Source organism: Bos javanicus, chromosome 8 (genome assembly GCF_032452875.1).
Source record: "Bos javanicus breed banteng chromosome 8, ARS-OSU_banteng_1.0, whole genome shotgun sequence".
Classification (NCBI taxonomy): domain Eukaryota; kingdom Metazoa; phylum Chordata; class Mammalia; order Artiodactyla; family Bovidae; genus Bos; species Bos javanicus.
In genome coordinates this window covers 8,720,990-8,743,616 of record NC_083875.1, presented here as the reverse complement: position 1 = coordinate 8,743,616, position 22,627 = coordinate 8,720,990, and the positions used below count along the sequence as shown (strand labels likewise).

Sequence of the window (22,627 nt, the reverse complement as noted above, 5' to 3'; positions counted from 1 at the left end):
GGGAGGTGAGATTTCTGGAACCTGCCAAGGAGAGGGAGAAGGCGAGGGAGCAGCAGCCCACCTTGTGTCTCCTGCAGATGCTTTCTCGTGGGGACATGGCACATCTGGGGCTGCCCCTCGGCCTGGCCAGATGCCCCCTTGCACCCCGATGCTGCCACATTGAAAGGTGCAGGCCTTGGGAGGCCGCCGGCTGGGAATGAGATCACGGCGTGGAGGAGCAGCCTTCCTGCGTGGCTTAGGGTCTGGCGCCACCTAGTGGCCATGGGCCATGGCTGTCTTTGCACAGGGGTGACAGCTTAGCAAGAAGAGGCTGCTGGCTGGGCTTCCGCAGAGGTCATCAAGACCCCACTCTGGATTCTATAAGGTCTACCAGGGACCCTGGGACTTGAGGACAGAAGAGGAGGGTGCAGGAGCCAGAGAATTGGGTGGAAGACCCTTGATTGGGAATTTTGAACTGGACTCTGATGTAGCTCCTACTCCAGGTGGCAGGCTATGTGAGCTGGTGTCCCAGGAGGCATGATAACCAGTTTTGGTCTCAGACTTGATCCCAGTGCACACTGGGCTTCAAGCATCTGTCTGCTTATGGGTGGGGAGTGGCTCCGGTTCTGCCCACTCCTACCTTCATCTCTTCCCATATCTTGGATGTTACCATAGAGGCAAGCTTGGTTTCTCTGGCAGATGTTATGGTTGAAGCAACGTGTTCTGGGCTCGTTGTCTTCCATTTCGCTGGCCATGCTGAACAGAGGGGCTAGTGGCTTGGGGAAAAGGGGCGTGGAATGGCAGACCAAGAGCTCCCTTTGCCCTGGCGAGGCTGACCTGGGCGAACCTGAGTGTTGGTGTTACCTCGCCTGGGGACCTGAATGCATAGATAGGCTTGGGTTATGAGACATAATCGTCCCCCCATTGGGCCCGCTTGTGAGGCTGGGGGAGGCAGAGGCTGTGGTCTGAGAGAGTAGACCTGAGAAAGTAGAGCTTTGTGGTCTGCCCCTGAGGGAGTCTGTGGCCCCCAGCACTGTGCCCTGCAGCTGCCACATCTGAGTAGAGAGGAGTTTAGGAGCAGAGAGACCATATCCAACCTGGGAGACCCATGGCACCAGGGCTGTCCCGGCCACGTGGCTATTCTGGGTGCCCGTGCGGAGCCTCTGGACTCGAAGCCCTGCTTCAGCTCCTTCACCAGGGCACCCTCGACCCCTCCTGCTCTGTCTCCCCAGGCCACCATCCGACCTGATCTGACCATCCCCTCTGCCCGGGGTTCTGGAGTCCGGCTCCCCAGCCCCTTCCAACTACTTGGGACCACACGTCCTTAGAGCGGCCTCCCCTGCCCAGCCTGCTGCTACGGTCACCTCGTCTAGTCGGTCTCCTTCAGGCCCTCAGTTCTGACGTAGCTTCCCTCTCCTTTGTCCCTTTGTCTTTCAGTCTCCTCCAGAGCTCTTTGTCCGTCTCCCTTCCCTCTGTGTACGGGTCTGTTTCTTTCTCCCTGTCTCTCCACCTGTCTCCATCTCTCTCTGTTGCCATCTCTTGTGTCTCTCAGTCTCTGCCCCTTTCTCTCAGTGGCCCCATAGCTTTCCAGGTCAGGTTCAACAAGCAACCCCCGGGCATCCCCCTCCTTCCCTTTGCCTCTCCCCTGGTCCCATGATTTTGGGAACTTACAGACAGAGGCCAAGAGGGAGGCAGTGACTCGTGGGAAGCGGCGCAGCCAGTAAGCGACAGAACCTGGAGCAGACAAGGATTCGATGCCTTGCTTTGCTTCAGAGCTTCTGTTTCGCCAGGTGTTAAGTGACGGTAACCAGAGCTGCCCCGCAGGGTGTGACAGGCCCTTCGGGAGATGCCTGGCCCGCAGTGGTGCCTGGTGGGGCTGGCAGCCACGCACTGTTCACTCCAGCCTGACACCATTCCTGTACCAGCGCCTCCCTCCCCGCAGTTTCCTGCGGGGTTGTTCTCCGCTCACCCCAGGGAGTGTATATGCAGGAAATAAGGCGTCCCTCTCAGCCCCCTCCCGATGGGTCTTCTTCGAGGTCTTTTCCATAGGTAGGAGGCCCACCAGTTTGGACTTACATAGGAGCATCACTGTAGTTTTGTATTATTTTGCAAATGTAGGCTTTCTTACCTCTGCTTCTAAAGCACGGGCTGCTGTAAAATCCACGTGAGTTTCCTGGGCAATGCCCACCTTTCCCGTTGCTTCAAGGAGGGGAGTACAGAGCCCTTCTCTGGGAGCCTCTTAGAAAGTCGGTGTACCTGGGGAAGCAGGCTGCCTTTGCAGTGCTGTGACAGTGCTGTCCTGGAGGGGCCTCAGCCCTGGGGGACAGGAGTCTTCCTTCTTCTACAGCCCCCCCTCCCCCGGGGAGGGTGTGAACAGAGGCAAGCTCACGTGTCCATGAGAGACAGACAAGACACGAGAAAGTTGGGGCGAGAACCAGTGACGGGGCTGGGGGACCGGCAAGGCCCAGGAGCCGAGGTATGGGTTTTCTTCTGAGCATGATGGGAAGTCAGGGAGGGCCGTCTGTGATTTTGACAAAATGCCTTGGCTGCTGGGCAGAGAGTGGGTTGTTCTGGGGGCAAGAGTGGGCCCTGGGAGGCCAGTTAGGAGGCTTCTGCTCTGATCCAAGAGAGAGGGGGTGATGGCGGAGACCAGGCTGCAGTGGCGATAGAGACAGACCCCCAAGTGGGCCCCTGATGGGGTGCCTGGGGACAGCAGGGACCATTTAGGGGGCCAGCCACTCTCTCAACCTCTGTGATTCTGGCTTGGTGGTTTAGAAGACACATTCCCAGGGGATGGCCAGGGATGCACGTGTCATTCTGTCCTGTTGTCTGTGACCCCGATTGATGCTGCATGACCCCGATTGATCCTAACTGGGCCCACTGTGCTTTCTGAACCTTGCTTTGGTCCTGGCGCTGCCAGCTCCTCTGGGCTGGGCTTGGCCCCAGAGGCCACTGGCTGAGTCTGGCTTCTATGTGTGCTAAGTTGCTTCAGTTGTGTCCGACTCTGGGCGACCCTATGGCCTGTAGCCCGCCAGGCTCCTCTGTCCATGGGATTTCCCAGGCAAGAATACTGGAGTGGGTTGCCATTTCCTTCTCCAGGGCATCTTCCCAAGTCTGGCTTAGATGATACCGTCCATCCTCCCCTTGTTGTGGCTTGGAGAAAGCGTCTACAGTTTAGGGAGAACTGCAGCGGGCATGGGGGCTTTCTTCTGTGGGCCTGGATCCACAGCCAGCAGCTGGATTATCTCCCCAAGCTCCCCATCAGCCTCACAACGCTGGAACTCTCTTATGTTAAAGAAGAGTAACACAGACACAGAGTTGGGGTGATGAGTCCAGGTCCCCACAATTAGCAGATGACAGAGCCCACGCTTCCCTGGCCCTATGTCCCTCCTAGAGGGAGTGGGGTCCATGTGTTTGTGTGGCTGAGTCCTGGGCCACACCTCGATGGAGGCGCCACTGTAGGCTCCCCCTAGCGTGGAGCGGGGCACACATGAGTTTTGGGGTCAAACAGCCTCGGCCAGCTCCTGGTGGCTCCCGCATCCACCTCTGGAGCCTGTGCCTGTGAGCCCTGCCTGCCTGTCCTACATGGGTATACTTCAGCCTGTCACCCGGGACCCAGGCCACACCAGGCAGCCCACCAGTGATCCCCAGTAGGAATTTCATAAATGCTAATGCCTTTCCTTCCTCCTCCAGAGAGGTGAAAACCCTGCTGAAATTTTCCCCCTGGGACCCTGAACTTGACCGAGCCCACCTGCCCCCTGAGCTCACCTGTGATACTTCCTTGGCAGCAAGGTCACTGGGTCCCACTCTTCCATTTCTCACTTTATAGATGAGCAAACCGAGGTGGGGAAGGAGACAACTTGCCCAGGCCCCCTTCCCTGGCCTGACCCCACCCGACCCCACCCTGAAGCCTCAGTACCTCATTCGTGGGCTGGGAGAACCCCTAGAGCTGGTCCAAGCACCTGGAAGACCTCAGAACCAAGGAGGGGCGGCTGGTTTGCCCGGGAGGGCCTGGCCCTTCCAGAACCCCCACCCCAACCCATGCCTCTCTCTGTGTTCTGTCCCGTCTCTCGCAGGTATATCCGCACCATGTACCTGGGGATTCAGAGCCAGCGGCAGAAGGAACACCAGCGACGCTTCTACTGGGCTATGATGTACGAATATGCAGACGTTAACATGCTGCGCCTCCTGGAGACCTTCCTGGAAAGCGCCCCCCAACTGGTGCTACAGCTCTGCATAATGATCCAGAAGAGCCGCGCCGAGACGCTGCCCTGTGAGTCCCCCCACCCCCACCCCGGGGCTGGGGGCCACCCTCCGCGCACACTCAAGGGGCGTCGCCCATCCGGATCCCCAAGTCCCCGGCGCAGCATCTTTGCGCCCCCGTGTGCGCGCCCGTACCGCCGCCGTCACGTGTGCACTTGCGCGGCCTTCTTGTGCGCAGAGCAGAGCTGGGTCTCTAGTGTCCCTGGAGCGGCAGAGCAGGGGGCCTGGGTCTCCCAGTCCAGGGAAAAGTCCCCTTATCTTGGCGCTGGCCTGAGCCGCGGCGTTTGCACACACGTGATGAGGGAGACAGCACGTGCCCAAGAGGCTAACCGGCATCAGCAATTTTAGACATTCTTGAGCCCTGGTGCTTCAAACGCGTTTACAAAATGCAGAAGCCCCGTTTATAAAACAGGCTGAAGCAGCTGTGTTCTAGGTACATGGAGGGTGGGGGTCCAGAGCCCAGGGTATCCCGCCCGCCGACCCCACCCCCACTCCTGGCCCCTGCGGCTCCAGATAGTCTCCAAGCGCCCAGGGGCTGGTTTGGACACCACTGGTTTCTACAGCAGCAGGAAGCCTTTGGAGGCCACCCGGTGACCCAAGAAGCCCTTTCCAGGTGGGACTCCTCTGGTCAAAGCACATTGTCACCCTGGGTTGCTGATGTCAGGGCAGACCCCAGTCAGACCAGCCTGCAAGTGTCCAGTCATGTCAGAACTTGTTTCAGTGGGGCTGGAGTTCTGACTGGGGCAAAGGTCCAGGGTGAGGAGGCGCTGGAGATCACGATGCTTGGGGGATACTGGGGACATTTCATCCTGGGGAAGATGTAGGCTATGTGAACCCCAGCATTTGAAGGGATATAGGAGAAGGCAATGGCACCCCACTCCAGTACTCTTGCCTGGAAAATCCCATGGACGGAGGAGCCTGGTAGGCTCCAGTCCATGGGGTCGCTAAGAGTCGGGTACGACTGAGCGACTTCCCTTTCACTTTTCACTTTCATGCATTGGAGAAGGAAATGGCAACCCACTCCAGTGTTCTTGCCTGGAGAATCCCAGGGACGGGGGAGCCTGGTGGTTGCTGTCTATGGGGTCGCACAGAGTCGGACACGACTGAAGTGATTTAGCAGCAGCAGCAGCAGGAGAACCATGATCATTCCAAAGAGTGGGAGGGAGCTACAGGGAGATGGTTATTGATTCACCATGTGGGAGACATTTCAAACAGCAGGAGCCGTCCAGAGATGGAGAGACTGTCTCAGGAGGTAGTGAGTTTCCCGTCATGGGGAGCATTCAAGCAGAGATGTTGCTGAAAGGACTCAGTGCGGAGATTCCTGACTCCAGAGGATGTGCGTGTGTATGATCTGTGGTAGCAAGGGAGCTGGGGCAGAGGGTCCCTGGCCACTGGGGCCTGCAGGCCTCCTGGGTCCTTGCCTCTGGGTCCCCGGCTTCCCAAGCTGCTGCAGTGGGCCCTGGGTGTCACCAAGTTCACAGGCACCTGTAGGACACTCTCCAGTGGGATCCCCCCTTGCTCCACACCATCTGGAGAGGACAGCCAAGTCTGCGAACTTGGAAGGGGCTTGTTGGCAACGTGGACGCTGTGCGTTCTTGCAGGGCAGCAGCCTGGAAAGATGGGGCAACTCCCCCTGCTGCTTGACAGCTGTGTGACCTAGGCAAGGTACTGAGCCTCTCTGTTCCTCAGTTTTCTCGTTTCTGAAATGGAGATAATATTGGTACTTACCACAGAGGGTTGTTCTGAATATTTTGACATGACAAATGTCAAGGGCTTCAGGCAGCATCTGGCCATTTTGTTGTCGGTGACGGTAGAATTGGACCACACGTTACTAATGACATCATGGCCAGCTGGTGGCCTTTGGTGACACCTGTCCACTTTGTACCATTAATGCTAGTAGATGCTTAGGTAGATGGCTGTTTTTGTAATAGGTGAGTTTTCCAAGGATCTTGCCAGATACCAGCCTCTTCCACTTTTTCTCCCTATGCCATCTCTCCACCTTTGATTCTTCTTTTATAACTGGGTTAACATTACAGTAGTCAGCCTGAAAGATGGATTTGTATCCAATTTACCTGTAAAACTGGTTGTTTTTGTTCAGTCACTCAGTCATGTCTGACTCTTTACGACCCCTTGGACTGTAGCACAGCAGGCTTCTCCATCCTTCACTATCTCCCAGAGTTTCCTCAAACTCATGTTCACTGAGTCAGTGATGCCATCCAACCATCTCATCCTCTGTCGTCCCCTTTTTTGCCTTCAATCGTTCCTAGCATCAGGGTCTTTTCCAGTGAGTTGGCTTTTCGCATCAGGCGGCCAAAGTATTGGAGCTTCAGCTTCTGCTTCAGTCCTTCCAATGAATATTCAGGGTTGATTTCCTTTAGAATTGACTGGTTTGATCTCCTTTCTGTCCAAGGGACTCTCAAGAGTCTTTTCGAGCACCACAATTCAAAAGCATCAATTCTTTGATGCTTATCAATTCAAAATACAATTGTAGTGGTAATATTAAATCATGCAGATATTATGCAGTTATTATTGGGCTTCCTTTGTGGCTCAGCTGGTAAAGAATCCGCCTGCAATGCGGGAGACCTGGGTTCAATCCCTGGGTTGGGAATATCCCCTGCAGAAGGGAAAGGCTTCCCACTCCAGTATTCTGACCTGGAGAATTCCAAGGACTGTATAGTCCATGGGGTCGCAAAGAGTCAAACATGACTGAGCGACTTTCACCTTCACTTGAATATTTTGGTCATTTGGAGTCCTCCTTAAATCAGATGTCTCAAGTCAAGTTTAAATAAAGATAAAAATTATACATTTTATCTGGTAACATAGTGCCATTTTTCACTGGTAATGAGCCTGGTGTCAGTTGGGAGCTTCCAGAGCCTTCCTGGCTATGGCAGGGATGGGGAGGCAGCCCCGCATGGTGAGAAAAGTCCACCAGAGCTGTGTGTAAATTCCACCTCCACCACTTATTGGCTTTACAAGTTGATCTCCTAACTGGGCTTCTTCGTCCATAAAGTGGGCATAATAACTCCTCTGGGTGGTTGTGAAGGTCTAGTGAACTGCACATACCCGTCTACAGCACTTTGGCGGGTGTGTTATGGATATATGACACAGTCTTCCGGTCAACAAAGATGCTTTCAGTCATGCTCCATACTATGTGCAGAGGGTAACGGGGAACATAACAGAGGTAGTCCAGGCCCTCATGAATCTTCCATTCTCTCTTGGGAGACATAACAGGAGCAGTTAGATAGCTGGCATATTGTGGCAAATGCTTTAAGCAAACAAACATGATGCCAAGACTGTAGTACCTGGGGTGGGGTGTGCAGAGAGCTTATTTGTGCAGGGCTGGGTTTCCTAGGTAGCGCTAGTGATAAAGAACCCACCTGCCAGGACAGGAGACATAAGAGACATGGGTTGGATCCCTGGGTCAGGAAGATCCCCTGGAGGAGGGAATGGCGACCCACTCCAGTAGTCTTGCCCGGAGAGTCCCATGGACAGAGGAGCCTGGCGGGCTATAGTCCATGGGGTTGCACAGAGTCCGACACAACTGAAGCGACTTAGCACACACACATCAGAGAAAGCCTCTCTAGAGAGTTGACACTTGGCCTGAATATAAATGATGAGGAAGAACCAACTATGGGAGGAGCAGAAACAACCTTCCCTGCAGAGGGAATTGCATATACAAAGGCCTTGGGGTGAGAAAAGCCTGCCTTATTCTAGAATATGATAGGACTCAGTGTGGCTGCAGGTCAGCAGTCAGGGGATGGAGAGTGATGTGGGGGAGGGTGGAGAGGAAGGCGTGGGCCTGACAGCATGGGTGTATACCAAGTGCAGTGGGAAGGGTTATGTAGGAAAGCTATATGATCAGATTAGTTAAAAACAAATTATTTGCCTGCACGAATTTTAGTGCAGCGTGTGGGATCTAGTTTCCTGACCAGGGATTGAACCTGGGCCCCCTGCGTTGGGAGTGCAGAGTCTTGGCCACTAAAACACCGGAGAGGTCCCAGATTAGCTTTTTTAATTTTATTTTTTTAATTTATTTTTGGTTGAGATGGGACTTCATTGCTGCCCGGGCTTCTCTCTAGTTGTGGGGAGTGGCTTCTCTTGTCTCAGAGCACCAACTCTAGGCGCTTCAGCAGTTGCGGCTCCTGGGCTCCGGAGCACAGGCTCAATAATTGTGGCTCACAGCTTAGTTGCTCCAGGGCGTGTGGGATCTTCCTGAATCAGGGGTTGAACCCGTGTCTCCTGCATTGGTGCCAGATTAGCTTTTTTTTTTTTTTTTTTAAAGAGACAGGGTCTCGCTATATTGCCCAGGCTGGAGTACAGTGGCTATTCACAGGCGCGATCCCACTACTGATCAGCACGGGAGTTTTGACCTGCTCCGTTTCCGACCTGGGCCGGTTCACCCCTCCTTAGGCAACCTGGTGGCCCCCCGCTCCCGGGAGGTCACCATATTGATGCCGAACTTAGTGCGGACACCCGATCGGCATAGCGCACTGCAGCCCAGAACTGAGCTCAAGCGATCCTCCAGCCTCAGCCTCCCAAGTAGCTGGGATTACAGGTGCGCGCCATCGCGCCGGGCAGATTAGCTTTTAAAGAAGATCCCTTTTCTGGTGTTCAGGGAGGAAACCAAGAGCCCAGAGCACCTGTTAGAGGCAGCTGGTCCAGGGCTGAAACGATGGGCTTGGAGTGCTTGGAAGAGGAAGCCAACGCTCGGATTGGCAGGCAACTCTGGAGCAGAAATCAGCAACACTTAGCAGGCCTGGGGGAGGTGGTGATGGGAGGAGGTTGAGATGGGGTATGTTGAGATGAAAGATGCTCTCTGGGGATGGGGTTGAGAGTTAGCAGCTCTGTCGCCTTTCCCGACTTTGGGGGTTTTCTGATGCTTTTGGCCGGGGTTGGGGAGTACCACTCGCTTCACCCACACAGTGCCTGAGTCTGCCTTTTGGGGTTAAGCTCACACTGAGGTGTTGTCCTTCTTACATGACTCTGTGACCTGTTGTTCGTGGCCTCCCACCCGCCACGTGTCAGGCATCTACTCTGCTATAGGCAAGATGCTGTGTCAGAAATGGGTTTGCAAACACACTTATCCTTCGGTGGGTATCCTTAAACATTGGTTTTCTTTTAGACAAACACTGAACTCTAAGATCCAAATAGGCCCCTGTCTTTCCATCCCTTTGGTGTTAACCTCCCTAATTAGTTTTCTTCTTTTTCTTCTTCTTCTTCTTCTTTTTTTTTTTTTTTGAGTTGCCCCCGTGCATCATGCAGGATCTTAGCTCCCCAACCAGGGATCAATCCTAGATCCCTTGCACTGGGAGTGTGGAGTTTTAACCACTGGACCACTGGAAGTTTCTAGTTTTTTCTTTATTAAGTTCACTTGCTGGCTCCTCTTCTATCAGAAACCCTCCTGCTTCACACTTGCTCCTTTTTCCAGCAAGAGCTGATGGGAAACTCCACAGAGATGCAGGTGTCCATCCGCTTTCTCTGCTGCTCCTGTCTGTGCCTGTTTCTTCAGCCGCTCACATCCTGGAGGAGGCGTCAGCTCCCTCTCCTGATCAGCTTTCCTTTCTGCGTGAGGACCAGTCTGACCACGTTCCCCTTCTCAGGGGAAGGAGGGCCAGCTGTGGGGTTGGTTAACTGGCCCTCCTCGCCCTCCTCTCCTCGTGATCAAAGATTACCACCTCTCTCCTCTTGGGAGATTTCTTTTCTCTAATGAGAAAAGTGCTTTCTCCAGTCCTGCTTGTATGGACATCAGTTGTTACCCTCCAAATCTGGGTCACAAAAGTTGATTGCGTACATGCTCAGTCGCTCAATGTACATGGGTATATTGCCTGTGTCAGACTCTTGGCAACTCCATGGACTATAACCCACCAGGCTCCTCTGTCCATGGGATTTCCCAGGCATGAATAGTGGAGTGGATTGCCATTTCCTCCTCCAGGGGATCTTCCCAACCCAGGGATCGAACCCATGTCTTCTACAGTTTCTGCATTGGCAGGCGGATTCTTTACCTCTGAGCCACCTGAGAATCCCCAAAGTTGGTTACTTGATCATTTACACTTAGGTAAAGCTGCTGCCCAGAAGGTGACAATTATGTGGTTGTATGGCCTGAAGGTGACAGGTCTGTGCTCTATACCAACCTGTGAATTTCCACTGTGTCAAACACCATCAGATAATGAACCACCTTGCACAAAGTGATAGGGAGTTTTGTGCCCCGATCCTCTGTGATGTTGGCCACCACCTGGCCTAACCCTCCTCCCTGACTCCCCACCTACTGTCCCACCCCCACCCCCCTGGTGCTGAGCTGGAGCTAGCTGCTGGCGCTGATATTCCTGGGCTTCCGACCAGATTGATACAAAGATCTTCCAGCCTCCAGTCTGGACTTCAGGGTGCTCATCCCATGTCTGTCTTCGCCTCCTGGAATAATAAAGGGGAAGATGTGCGCTTCCCCTGGCTGCCTTGCATCTTCACAGATAGCTGCAATGAAGAGGGGCATGCCTGCCTTCTGCCACCAGAACACAGACTCAGCCTCTCTCACTTCCCTGGAGGAGGATCTCTCTCAGCTCTGTTTCTGTCTCCTTCTGAGGAGTCACCCCTCCCTCTCTCCCATCAGATACTTGCTTGGTGTCTACACACAGAGTTCCCCGAACAACGAACTCCAGCTCACAGCCCTGCTTCAGCTCCCAGTGGCTTCCTATCAAACAGAACATTAAAACTTCACACTCTTAAACAGAATCTGCAAGGATTTTAAACAGAGACATAACACTTTCAGTGCATCTGTGTAACTTGACTTTGTATCCAATTCTGAGGCCTTTTGGCTGAGGTTGCCCCTAACAACAAGAGAAAAAGAGAGTAGTTCTTTGTTTTTTTTTTTAAATTGTGGTAAGAACAAGAGAGATCCACCCTCTTAACAAATTTTAAGTGCAAAAGAAAGTGCAGTAGGTACATATGAGGAAGAGTCCTTAAAGCGGTAGGACAGCTCTAAGAAAGGCAGGGTTCATCAATTTCATTGGTTGCACAGTGGTGAAGAACCTGCCTGCCGGTGCAGGAAGCACAAGAGATGCAGATTCCATCCCTGGTTCAGAAAGATCCCCTAGAGGAGGAAAAGGCAACCCACTCCAGTATTCTTGCCTGGGAAATCCCATGGACAGAGGAGACTGGTGGGCTACAGTCCATGGGCTCGCAAAAGAGCGACCGAACAACAACAGTTAGTACAGATGAAGTAACAATTGGCCGCCTGAAAATGTCTGTGCATCAAATGCTGTGACAAGAGGGACGTTGAGGCAGGCTGACCGGCAGCACTTCAAGGGAGAGGCTCTGAGAGCTGCCAGCTCAGAAGCCTGAGCAGTAACTATAATGTGACCACTTGTTCAGTAACTATTTACCAAGCACCTACTATGTGCCAGGCATGGTTCCAGGAGCTGGGGAGAGAGTAATAATACAGACAGAAAGCCCTGCTCTCATGGAGCTTATGTGTCTTGGACAGAGACATGAACAAGGAGCAGAACAAATATTTTGTCTTCTGTATTAGAAAATGGTAAATAGAGTTCTAAAGCTGGAAAGAGAGCCACAGGGGAGCAGAGCTGTGTCCAGCGTTCAATAAGGGAGCAGGAAGGGGACCTCTGAGCAAAGATATAGAGCAGGGAGGGAGCCAGCCTGCAGGTCACTGGAGGTACACGCACCAGAGGAAGGCATAGCCAAACGCAAGGCCTTGAGCTAAGAAAGTGAGCCCAGTGTTTTGGGAGCAGCCAGGAGGCTGGGAAGATGGGGCACGATGCCTCCATTGCTTCCATAGCTCAGTCCTGCCCATGGTCCTGTCAGCAGAGCATCTTTTCTTCTTCTTCTTTGTTAAAAAAATATATATTTAAACAGCTTTATTGAGATACAGTTTGTATACTGCACAAGTCAGTCATTTGAAGTTCAATGGCTATCATTATGGGAGCATCAGGGCTTTGAGTCTTGTCGGCTGTTTGCCCCTCAATGAGGGTAGATTTACCGGGACTTTCCAGTGATGGCGGGTTTCCCTGTTGGCTCAGAGGGTAAAGCGTCTGTCTACAATGCGGGAGACCTGGGTTCGATCTCTGCGTCGGGAAGATCCCCTGGAGAAGGAAATGGCAACCCACTCCAGTATTCATGCCTGGAAAATCCCATGGACCAAGGAGCCTGGTAGGCTGCAGTCCATGGGGTTGCAAAGAATCAGACAAGCCTGAGCGACTTCACTTCACTTCTTCCAGTGATGGCAGACGGCTTCCTTCACAGTGTGCTCCAGGCCCGCCAGAATTCTGGCATTCGTGCGGCTTCTGCCAGGCCAGCTGAGTGGCTGACATTTGTCCTAGAATCTATAAAGTCTGCCTTTACCCAGCTGGCAGAGCCACAGTGCTCTCCCGCCTCTGTGAGTGGATTAATATCACTAGACCATGGGCCAGGAGCAGGGCATAGACCCCGAGGTCTCGGGCACCACTAATGGGAGCTTGCATGTGAGTCCACGGGAGAAGGGGAACTACTGGAGTTTGTAAGCCCAGGGCATTGGGCCCTTTGGAGCTGGAGGTACTGGGTTGGAAGCTCCCTCACCAGCAGTTTGCTGATGTTGTAGCTGTTTTAAAAGGCAGATTTTGTTATTGTTTAGGCATCTCAAGGCCAATAGATCAGGAGACAGCTGCCACTGAAAAAATCACTTGTCACAGATTCCCAAGAAGAGGCCGGCATGCCACATCATCGTGGGGGGCTTGGGATAGGCTAGTCTGAATAATATCAGGAAGCTTTGGGGTCCAGGGCTGTCCCTAATTGTCTGGTACCTGGCCCTGAGGCGATTAGGACAGGGGAACAGTGGCCCAAAGTGTCAGGGCCCAGTGAAGGTGTGAGCTCTGGACTGGTTGGTCTGTATATGAAAAGCACCTCTTGTTTGCTATTTCTAGGAATTTGCTAAACCTGAGAGGGGCGGTCCCTCCAAGATCAGCATGGCCCCAAAGGGGAACCATCAGAATACAAGCACACGCTTCAAGCCTTAATACTAGACAAATCCTTTTACCTCCTGGCGCCTTGGTTTCCTATCCTATAAAATGGGGTACCAGTAAGCATTTCAGGGGATTATTGTCAGGATGAAAGGAAATAATTTATGCGAAGTGTCTGGCACAATGCCTGCTGTATTGGGAATACTTGGTGGGTATTATCCTCCTCACCTCTGCCTTCTGCCCTCAAGGTTTCTTCTGAAAGACACACACATGAATGGAGGCTCCCCGGAGTTCTCTTTTCCCGCTTTCAGGGATAATGGTGGGAGGGTGAGACAGCTGGTGGGCTCATTTCTCCATCAGCCCCTTTGAGAATCAAAATGCCCCTGCGATTTTGCACATAGTTTCAGAAGGACCAGACCAATTGCTGCCCTGCCCTTGAGGGGCTCACCTGATGAAGGTGAGAACATACTTAAGGAAAAAGGGAAGGAGTCAGAGAGTGTATGGGATGGTGAATGACACTAAAGTGGGAAATACGGCCTGGAAGTGAAGCTCCAATACTTCAGCCACCTGATGTGACGACCTGCTTCTATAGAAAAGACCCTGATGCTGGGAAGGATTGGGGGCAGGAGGAGAAGGGGATGACAGAGGATGAGATGGTTGGATGGCATCACCAACTCAATGGACATGAGTTTGAGCAAGCTCTTGGAGTTAGTGATGAACAGGGAAGCCTGATGTGCTGCTGTCCATAGGGTCGCAAAGAGTTGGACACGACTGAGCGACTGAACTGGACTGAGGGCCTGGAAGGCGGGAGGAGGTACTGGGAGCTGAAGTTTGCAGTGTCTGGCTGGCAATGGCCTGGCTGAGAAGGCAAGCTCTGGTAAAAGCCTTCGTGCGGTGACACTTGGGGACCTGGGAAAGGGCCACGCAGGTGATGGACAGAGCCAGCACACATGTCCTGCAGTGGGACTGTGCCTGGAGCATGTGGGACAGAGGGGGTGTGAGGAGCTAGCTGGAGGTGACCTCAGAGCAGCCAGGGGCTGCCCTGAGTAGAGCCCAGGATTAAGGCCTGGCAGCATGACAGGAACTTCGGTGTGAGGCCACTGGAGAAGGGGACGCTGAGGAGCACGAACAGGGACTGGGCAGGGTGCACTCATAACTCAAGGCAGTGTCTTGAGAGGCCCCGCGGGCCTTAGAAGGACTGAAGCCTTAACCCTGGCCAAAACAGCATGTTGGCCCCCCAAGGGTGACCATACTGGGTTTAAGGGCCTCCCCGGTCAAAGATGTCCAACTGAGACTTGTGCCCGTCATGCTCCGTTTCGTTGATCTTGAGGTACAGACGTCCTCTTTCTAGAAACCTTAGATGCCTTGTCTGGTGATCAGAGCCCCAAGACCCCTGACCCAAGCCTTTCTCAGGGGTGGCCCCCAGGAGGCCCGACTTAGTGACCTCCCAGCTGCTGAGGCTGGACTCAGGTCGCCTGGTGGGCCAGCTGCACTGTCCCCCCGACCCCTCAGGGGCTGCTCCAGGAAAAATGAACAAGCCATGAAGGTCACTGCCTGGAACCCGTCATGGCTGAACGAGGAGTGTTCAGCAGTCTCCAGCCTGATCTTTGAAATGCAGAAGGTGATGGAGCTGTAAGTGGGAGGGATCATAAACACACCCAGCCTGAGCACAGTGTGGGCCTGGGTCTCGGCCAGGGTCATACATTGACTTTGGGGTTGACCTCGGGCCAAACAGAAATCTTCCAAGTGAGCTGCTTTGGAGGGAAAGCCCTGCACCCCCTCCCTCTGTAATGAAATACACGGCAGGCCTTTGAAGAGTGATCATTTAACAGGAGGAGAGTCAGGCCTTTGAAGAGTGAGAGTCAGACCTTTGAAGAGTGAAAGTCAGGCCTTTGAAGAGTGATCACTTAACAGCAGGAAAGTCAGGCTTTTAAAGAGTGATCATTTAACAGGAGGAGAATCAGGCCTTTGAAGAGTGAGAGTCAGGCCTTTGAAGAGTGATCACTTAACAGGAGGAGAGTCAGGCCTTTGAAGAGTGAGAGTCAGGCCTTTGAAGAGTAAGAATCAGGCCTTTGAAGAGTGATCACTTAACAGCAGGAAAGTCAGGCCTTTGAAGAGTGATCATTTAACAGGAGGAGAATCAGGTCTTTGATGAGTGATCACTTAACAGCAGGAAAGTCAGGCCTTTGAAGAGCGATCCCTTCATAGGCAGAGACTCAGGCCTTTGAAGAGTGATCACTTAACAGGCGGAGAGTCAGGCCTTTGAAGAGTGAGAGTCAGGCCTTTGAAGAGTGATCACTTAGCAGGAGAGTCAGACCTTTGAAGAGTGAGAGTCAGGCCTTTGAAGAGTGAGAGTCAGGTCTTTGAAGAGTGATCACTTAGCAGGAAAGTCAGGCCTTTGAAGAGTGATCATTTTGATCACTTAACAGGAGGACAGTGATCTCAGCTAATTCTGGTGGTCACCTCTTTCTTTGTGGCTTGCATGTTCCTTTCCTGAGGAAGGTAGAGGAGAACTTGGATTTGGTTTTCAGCTCCTTTATCAGGGGCCTCTCTCAGATACCTGTGAGTGCTACACTTCCTGTCCACTCTCCAAGAAGGGCTTAGATCCTTCACTCCAAGGGCTTCTAGCCCCTTCTAAGACCAAATCTGAAGGGTCTCTCAGTACAGTGGCTACTTTTAAGGCCAAAGAGTCTGAGTTTAAATCTTGATTCTACTTCTTGATAGAAACAGCCATCTTCTTTCCGTGTCCTCGGGTGGCCTTTCTTTTGTATGAGCGCACCCCTGGCATCTCCATCGGCCCAAGTGATCTGTTCTCATAAGGTTATGTTGGATCAGGGCCCGCCCTCATGACCTCCTGTTAAATTCAGTGCCCCTTTGAAGGCCCTGTCTCGGGATACAGTCACATACTAAACTCCGGGGGGTTAGGACTTCAACCTAAGACTCTGGGCAGAGGGGAGGAGATGGAGATACAGCCCATAGCAAATACCTACATCACTACATCACTTGTTCTTCTCAGTAAGAAAGGCGTGTTTTTTCACGAGGATGCCTGTTTCCTGTGGGGTGAGTGGGTGGAAGTGAGTGGTCTGTGTAGCTGCTGAAGATATAACGTTTAGCGATCTACAGCTTCACCAGGTTGGACATGGACGAGGCAGAGAGGTAAGATGTGGGCTGGACATCAGCAGACCCCCGACCGAGTGCTAGCACTCAGTCCTCCACGTGACCGCCTCCCGAACCTCTCCTCGTAATTCAGCAGTGATGTCTTATGACATTTGGGGAACACCACATCCTAGAGAGGACTTCCAGAAGCACTGACTGTGGACTGAGGCAGCAAGCAGTTTGGCTCAGAGGTGAGTGGTTTCTGTAATACCCTGAAGCCACCTGAAGGAACAGATCTGGAAGTGGCATCGGTGACCCAGAAGCTTCACTGACGATAGAGGATCGATGTGGCTTCACCGCGTGCAGCCAGTGGACATCTGAATTCCAGTTTGCTAGTACGTGGCATGGACCGGGCTACCGTCACAACACACCAAGCAACGAAATCAGGACCGTGACAGCTGAGGGCCTGTCCTGCGTCTGCCCCCCAAGTTTATTCGAGAGCACACTCAGAGACTGGATTAGACCATGCGTCAGCAAATCTAAACTGCCTTTTCTTACTTCGTGAGTTCGGCACGTGTGCTTTTCTGTGGACAGGGGAAGTAATACATTTTGCTCTATTAGAAGGAACAGGAAAATCAAGCCTTCTTCCCATGCAGCTGCTGTAGAACTCCCCTTTGATCACTGAGGGTGGAAGCACCTCCAAGATGTATCACTTTTAGCGTCAAGAAAAAGTGATAGTGTTCACTGGAAGCGAGGTGACGTCACGAAGAAGCTTTCTGAGGATGCTCCAGTGTCTGGTAATAAGCCTGGCATGTTCCCTGCCCTCCAGAAACCAACAGCCCAAGTCACGTGACTCCCAAGGGGACCCAGCCCCAACTCCCAAAGGACAGGCATGCAGGAGGCTCAAAGGTTAGCATGACCACTGTGACATGGTCACAGACACCACGTGGCCTCAGGAGAGGCTGGTGGAAATGTCCTACGTGACAACAGGCAACACAGGACACACATGAGTACCGTGTTCAGAACTTTCCAGAAAAGTGATAGAAGCATTGGCAGGAAAGATTGGCTTCAATGGAGAAATTGGGATCATTTCTTCTGTGTATTTTCCGCATTGGTTATGATCAGAAGACCAAAGCATACTCGTTGTAATAGTTAACCTTTCAGGCTTTTTCTCTGCTTCCACCAGCAAGATGGTTTTTGTTATCAGACTCTGAAGTTCTGCAAGCTGCAAACCAGCACAGCTTCTTGAAATGTTGGAAAAGAGGGGATGAGGGGCCTGGGAGAGGAAGAACCCGTGCAGGGTAGGGCGTGGGGTGGGTGGGAGGGTAAAGCAACAGAGGACTTTGATCCTTCACTGAGGTTGGGAGAGGAGTGGAGAGGTGAACAGGGGCTGAGGGAAAAGCAAGCAGAAGGGCCTGCTTCTTTAGTCTTAAGAATAGGCCTTCTGGATCTGACCTTGGAGCTGAAGACAGAAAATGACCAGGTGACTTTTATGTCAGCCTGGAAGAACGCCAAAGGGAAATCGTGCTCTGGGGCGGGGGAGGGGGATTTGGTTAGGAGATGTGGCCCTCGGGGCAGTATTCAGGACTCCAGCTGAATTGAGCTGCATTGAGTTCTGGAATTTGGGGAGAGAGGGAAAACAAAAACAGCGCTGGGTAGACTGAGTACAGATGATGCTTGGAGGAGCAGAGGCGTGATGGGGAGTCTTGGTCGAGAGAGGGAGGCAGTAATGACTGCCTGCTGGTGGGTGGATTTGGAGAGACTCTGGTCACTGTTTAGTGTGTTCAGTGTGACTGAGTTACAAATAGCAGATAGGCAGTGTCCTAAATAAAGCTGCTGTACAGGGATTCAAGTACAACTTGGGATCGGACACGCTCACCTGCTTGTTGAGGAATCTTGGAGGGAAGAACATGCAGAGGCCTTGGAGAGCTCACCATGCTAGGGAGGGGCAAAGAATCCCCAAAACCCAAGTTACCCTGCTCCCTCCCATCGCTGGACGGGGGCAGAGAGGGACCGGGCTTCCCCGGTCAAGGCTTTAAGGAGCCGAGAGCAGTGGTTGGAGGGAGAAGGCAAAGCACCATGGGGAGGCCAAGAGTGAGTGAGGAAGCAGCCCAAGAAACACAGGCTGTCCTGGTCCTCGATCAGAGTGGCCTTACGGAGTGGACGTGTAGTTGTTGTTGCTGCTTAGTTGCTCAGTTGTGACCAACTCTTTGAAACCCCATAGTAGCCTGCCAGGCTCCTCTGTCCATGGGATCTCCCAGGCAAGAATACTGGAGCGGGTAGCCATGCCCTCCTCCAGGGGATCTTCCTGAGCCGGGAATCGAACTCAAGTCTCCTGCATCGGCAAGCAGATTCTTTACCGCAGAGCCACCAGGGAAGCCCAGGGAGTGGATGAGAAGACGCTAAATGGGAGAAGAGCCTTTTGAGGGCTCCTTGGGGCGTTGGATGAGCTTACGAGAAGGCAAAGGGTGACTCGAGCACCTTCTGAGAGGAGGAGAGCTGTGCAGCTTGGGGCAGCGAGTAAGCGCTTGGTCTTCACACCCCATAATCCCTTCCGCTGGCTCCTCTGAGAACACAGCCTGCTAGTGACAAGGACACGGACCCCACGGTGAGCTTATGATTTCTTACAGTGGACACACATGTGGTCCCACCCGCAGCAGAGGTGATGAGCCAGCCAGGTGGTCCAGGCTCCCCAGCCCCTTGGCAAAGCACGTCAGCCTCCGCCTGCAGCTGTGGATCTCCAGAGGTTCTGGACTGGGTTACTGACACGGTTTCACGATTTCACAGCGTAGGGAGCAGCCGTGGCCTCCCAGCTTGGTTCCTGATGCTTTGTCTCTTCCCCCTCCTCCATTAGATTGCAGCGTGTGTATGTGTGCGTGTGGGCGTCTCCCTGGCCCGGCAGCCCTGCAGTGCCCGGCAGTGGACGTCCCCGGTTTTGACGGTGTGGGTTTGTGTCTTTCCGGCAGGTGTCTCCTCTGTGACTTCCCTGATGTCCCTGGCTTGGGTGCTAGCCTCCTATCACAAGCTGCTGCGGGACTCCAGGGACGACAAGAAGAGCATGAGCTACAGAGGGGCCCTCATCCACCTCTTCTGGCGCCTCTTCACCATCTCATCCAGAGTGATCTCTTTTGCCCTCTTTGCTTCCATCTTCCAGCTCTACTTCGGGATCTTCGTGGTGGTCCACTGGTGCGCCATGGCCTTCTGGATCATCCATGGCGGAACAGACTTCTGCATGTCCAAGTGGGAGGAGATCCTCTTCAACATGGTGGTAGGGATTGTGTACATTTTCTGCTGGTTTAACGTCAAGGAAGGGCGGACTCGATATCGAATGTTTGCCTATTACACGATAGTCTTGACCGAGAATGCTGCCTTGACGTTCCTTTGGTATTTTTACAGAAACCCAGAGACCACTGACTCCTATGCGGTGCCAGCACTGTGTTGCGTCTTTATTAGCTTTGTGGCTGGGATTGCACTGATGCTCTTATATTATGGTGTGCTGCATCCCACGGGGCCGCGAGTTAAGATCCTTGCCAGCTCCTGTTGTGCCGAGCTGCTCTGGGGCATCCCTTTGCCCCCCGATGTTGAGCCCATGGCGCCTCAGACCCCTGGGTACCGGGGGACCCAGGTCACGCCTACCAGAGCCGTAACGGAACAACAGGAGGATCTCACGGCTGACACTTGCTTGCCCGTGTTCCAAGTGAGACCCATGGGGCCCTCCACCCCGACGGGGCGTCCTTACCTCCCAGAAGGGCCCCTCATTAAGATTGACATGCCGAGAAAGAGATACCCAGCTTGGGATGCTCATTTTGTAGACAGGAGGTTGAGAAGGACTATTAACATTCTGCAGTATGTCACACCCACCGCGGTGGGCATCCGGTATCGGGACGGACCGCTCCTTTACGAGCTGCTACAGTATGAGTCTTCGCTCTGAGAGCATCCTGACCCAAGTTGAGAAGGGGACCTGAAGTTTGGTTTGCGGTAAAGCCGCCTGCAAGAAATATAACCCTCCCTTCCCCCAAAACACAGAACCACCACCACCACCACCACCACCACCACCAACAATGCTCCAAAAAAAAGAAAATAATAAGTCACAACCCCTTCAGATAAGCTTTCTTTCCAGTCGCTGTATGTATACAAAGATATTCTCTATGTTTTGTAAGTAAAAACAAAAAGAAAACCTTTCTTTTGTTTTTTACACATAAGTAACAGTATTGAAAAAAAAATCCCACACTATGGTTTATAGGGTGGAGAAGGAGCGGTTGTCTCCACTCCAAAAGAAAAAAAAAAACACAAAGTTTTATACCTTACACCAAGTGTAGATCATTTCCGGGATTGGTGCTGATTGAAAGAACAAAACAAAACAAAACAAAACAAACAAACAAAACCTTCAACTGCCTTATGCCCTTAGGTGCTGAGTTTCATTAAGTACTGTCACATTTTCTCATGCAAAACTCTCTGGTGATTTTTTGCACCGGGAGAGGGAAAATTAAACAATCAAATGAAACCAATCTAGAAACGAAACAAACAAACAAAAAAAACAACCAACCGATGGATAAAACTCAAAGCAATCATTCTTCCTATCTGATTATTTGTATTGAAGAAAACAAATTGACCCAAAGCAAAAGCATTGAAACCCCCTCCCTCTTTTTTGCTTTCTCTCCCTCTCCTCCTGTCCCTGCCCCCAACTTCTCAGCCCCTTCTAGGAGCCAGAGGCCATTTGAAACTCAGATGGTTGGCAGAGCTCCCTGAAGGCCAGCTAGGTGCCATTTCAGTGTTCACCTAGTAAGAATCACATTTGTTTCCTGGTGAAAAGCAAAACAGAAAAAAAACAAACGCCACCCTAATAATTCGATAAGAATAGGAAATTCTAAAGCAAACTAAAGGAGATTTCCATATACGTCATCAAAGAGAATCAGTAATAATAAAACTCAGCATAGTAGCAAAAAGAACGACATCAATTTAAAGGCACAATACTTAATCAGTGACTGGCAAAAATGATCTGTTCTGTCATTTTAAGGCCGCGAAAAGTATACATTTATCACATGTGATACTGGGGAAGGCCTCTTCTGTTTCCATTTGGTGGGAAGCCTTAAATTGATCTGGAAAGAATTCATTTTTTCATTTGTGCTTTTTAAAAATAGTTAAAACAAGAGGAAAATTAGAACATAAAAAAAAATCAAATTGTAATAACCTACCCATTTCAAAGACTGTTTGGTGCTTCTGTCTTTCACCATTGTGGTTGGCTGAAAGGTGTTCAGCTCACTTGGTGCATCTGGGTTGAGTGGGGAATTTTGTATGTGTTGCATGTGTGTGTGTGTGTGTGTCTGTGTGTGCCCATAGTACACACACACACACACGCACACACATATGTGTGTGCGTGTGTGTGTGTGTTTACATGTGTTTGTGTGTGTGTGTCTGCTGCAAAGTCTTGCCAGAAATGTAGAAAAAGTGATATAAGAGAGATTCTAAGGTCAAGTGTAAGGGGCTGGGAAGCTGGGGAGGGGATGGGGCTTTATCTTGAGTTTCTGTCTGATGGCAAGATGCAGCAGCAGCATACTCTGGGTCTTAGAAGGCGTGTCATTCGGGTGAAGGTTTGCTTCAATTATTTATTTTCTCATTGTACCAAGTTGAATTTCTCGAGGTGTTGCAAGTATGTTCAAACCATTTTTTAAACGTTATTTTTCAAAGTATTGCTCCTGTAAGGAATATTTTATTTTAGGGCATCGTTTCAATCCCATCATCTCTCTACTTGGGCACTAAAAACAAAAACAAAAAAAAGGAAAAGAAAAAAATCACAAAAGGAAAAAAATCTCCACAAAAAGATATATATATATATATACATATATATATATATACAAGTTTCTCTCTATATACACACACAATATTTTTAAGTAAAAATACTGTTAGTCTTTGCTGTGTGTAGCTGTGATTTTTTTCTCAATTCCAGATATAACTGTTTAGGGTGCAAGGCCTCACGCTGAACTACTCTTAAGAGAAGTTCAAAAACTGAGGACCTTTTTTTTATGTTTGTGGATTATTTTTTTTAAAAAATATTATTCAAAGAGGCTTCTCCTCCCTCCCTTCATTGTTTATCTAAATCTGTAAAAAAAAAACAGAAAAAACCCCACAAATTTTAAATGTCAGTTGGGTTGTAAAACTGGATCCTTTATAAATTGTTCAGACTCCTTGGATTTCCTTGATGATTAATAGATTTGCAGTGCCGTCCTGCCCCCTCCCTTCCCGAAGTGTCCCCTGTGGTCCCCCTGGCAGCAAGCAGGAGGGCAGAGGAGGGGCAGGAGGGCACGTCTAGGTCCAGGAAGCACTCCGCACAGAGCACACCAGGCCCT

General features: G+C 51.6%; 1 protein-coding gene across 1 annotated transcript; it reads left to right on the top strand.

The window, feature by feature from the left end:
* Positions 1–3,854: 3,854 nt before the first annotated feature.
* On the top strand, positions 3,855–22,153 carry XKR6 (XK related 6). The gene is made up of 2 exons (XM_061425022.1): positions 3,855–4,252; positions 19,247–22,153. Exons 1-2 carry the CDS (start codon positions 4,021–4,023, stop codon positions 20,209–20,211), a joined length of 1,197 nt encoding a protein of 398 aa, XP_061281006.1. The 5' UTR covers positions 3,855–4,020; the 3' UTR covers positions 20,212–22,153.
* Positions 22,154–22,627: the final 474 nt, after the last annotated feature.

Bases quoted from the DNA above. Each gene is read 5' to 3' on its own strand.
- XKR6 (XM_061425022.1), top strand. From the start codon at position 4,021: ATGCCTCTCTCTGTGTTCTGTCCCGTCTCTCGCAGGTATATCCGCACC. The intron at 4,253-19,246 runs GTGAGTCCCCCC...TCTTTCCGGCAG, and splicing joins CCGCGCCGAGACGCTGCCCT to GTGTCTCCTCTGTGACTTCC.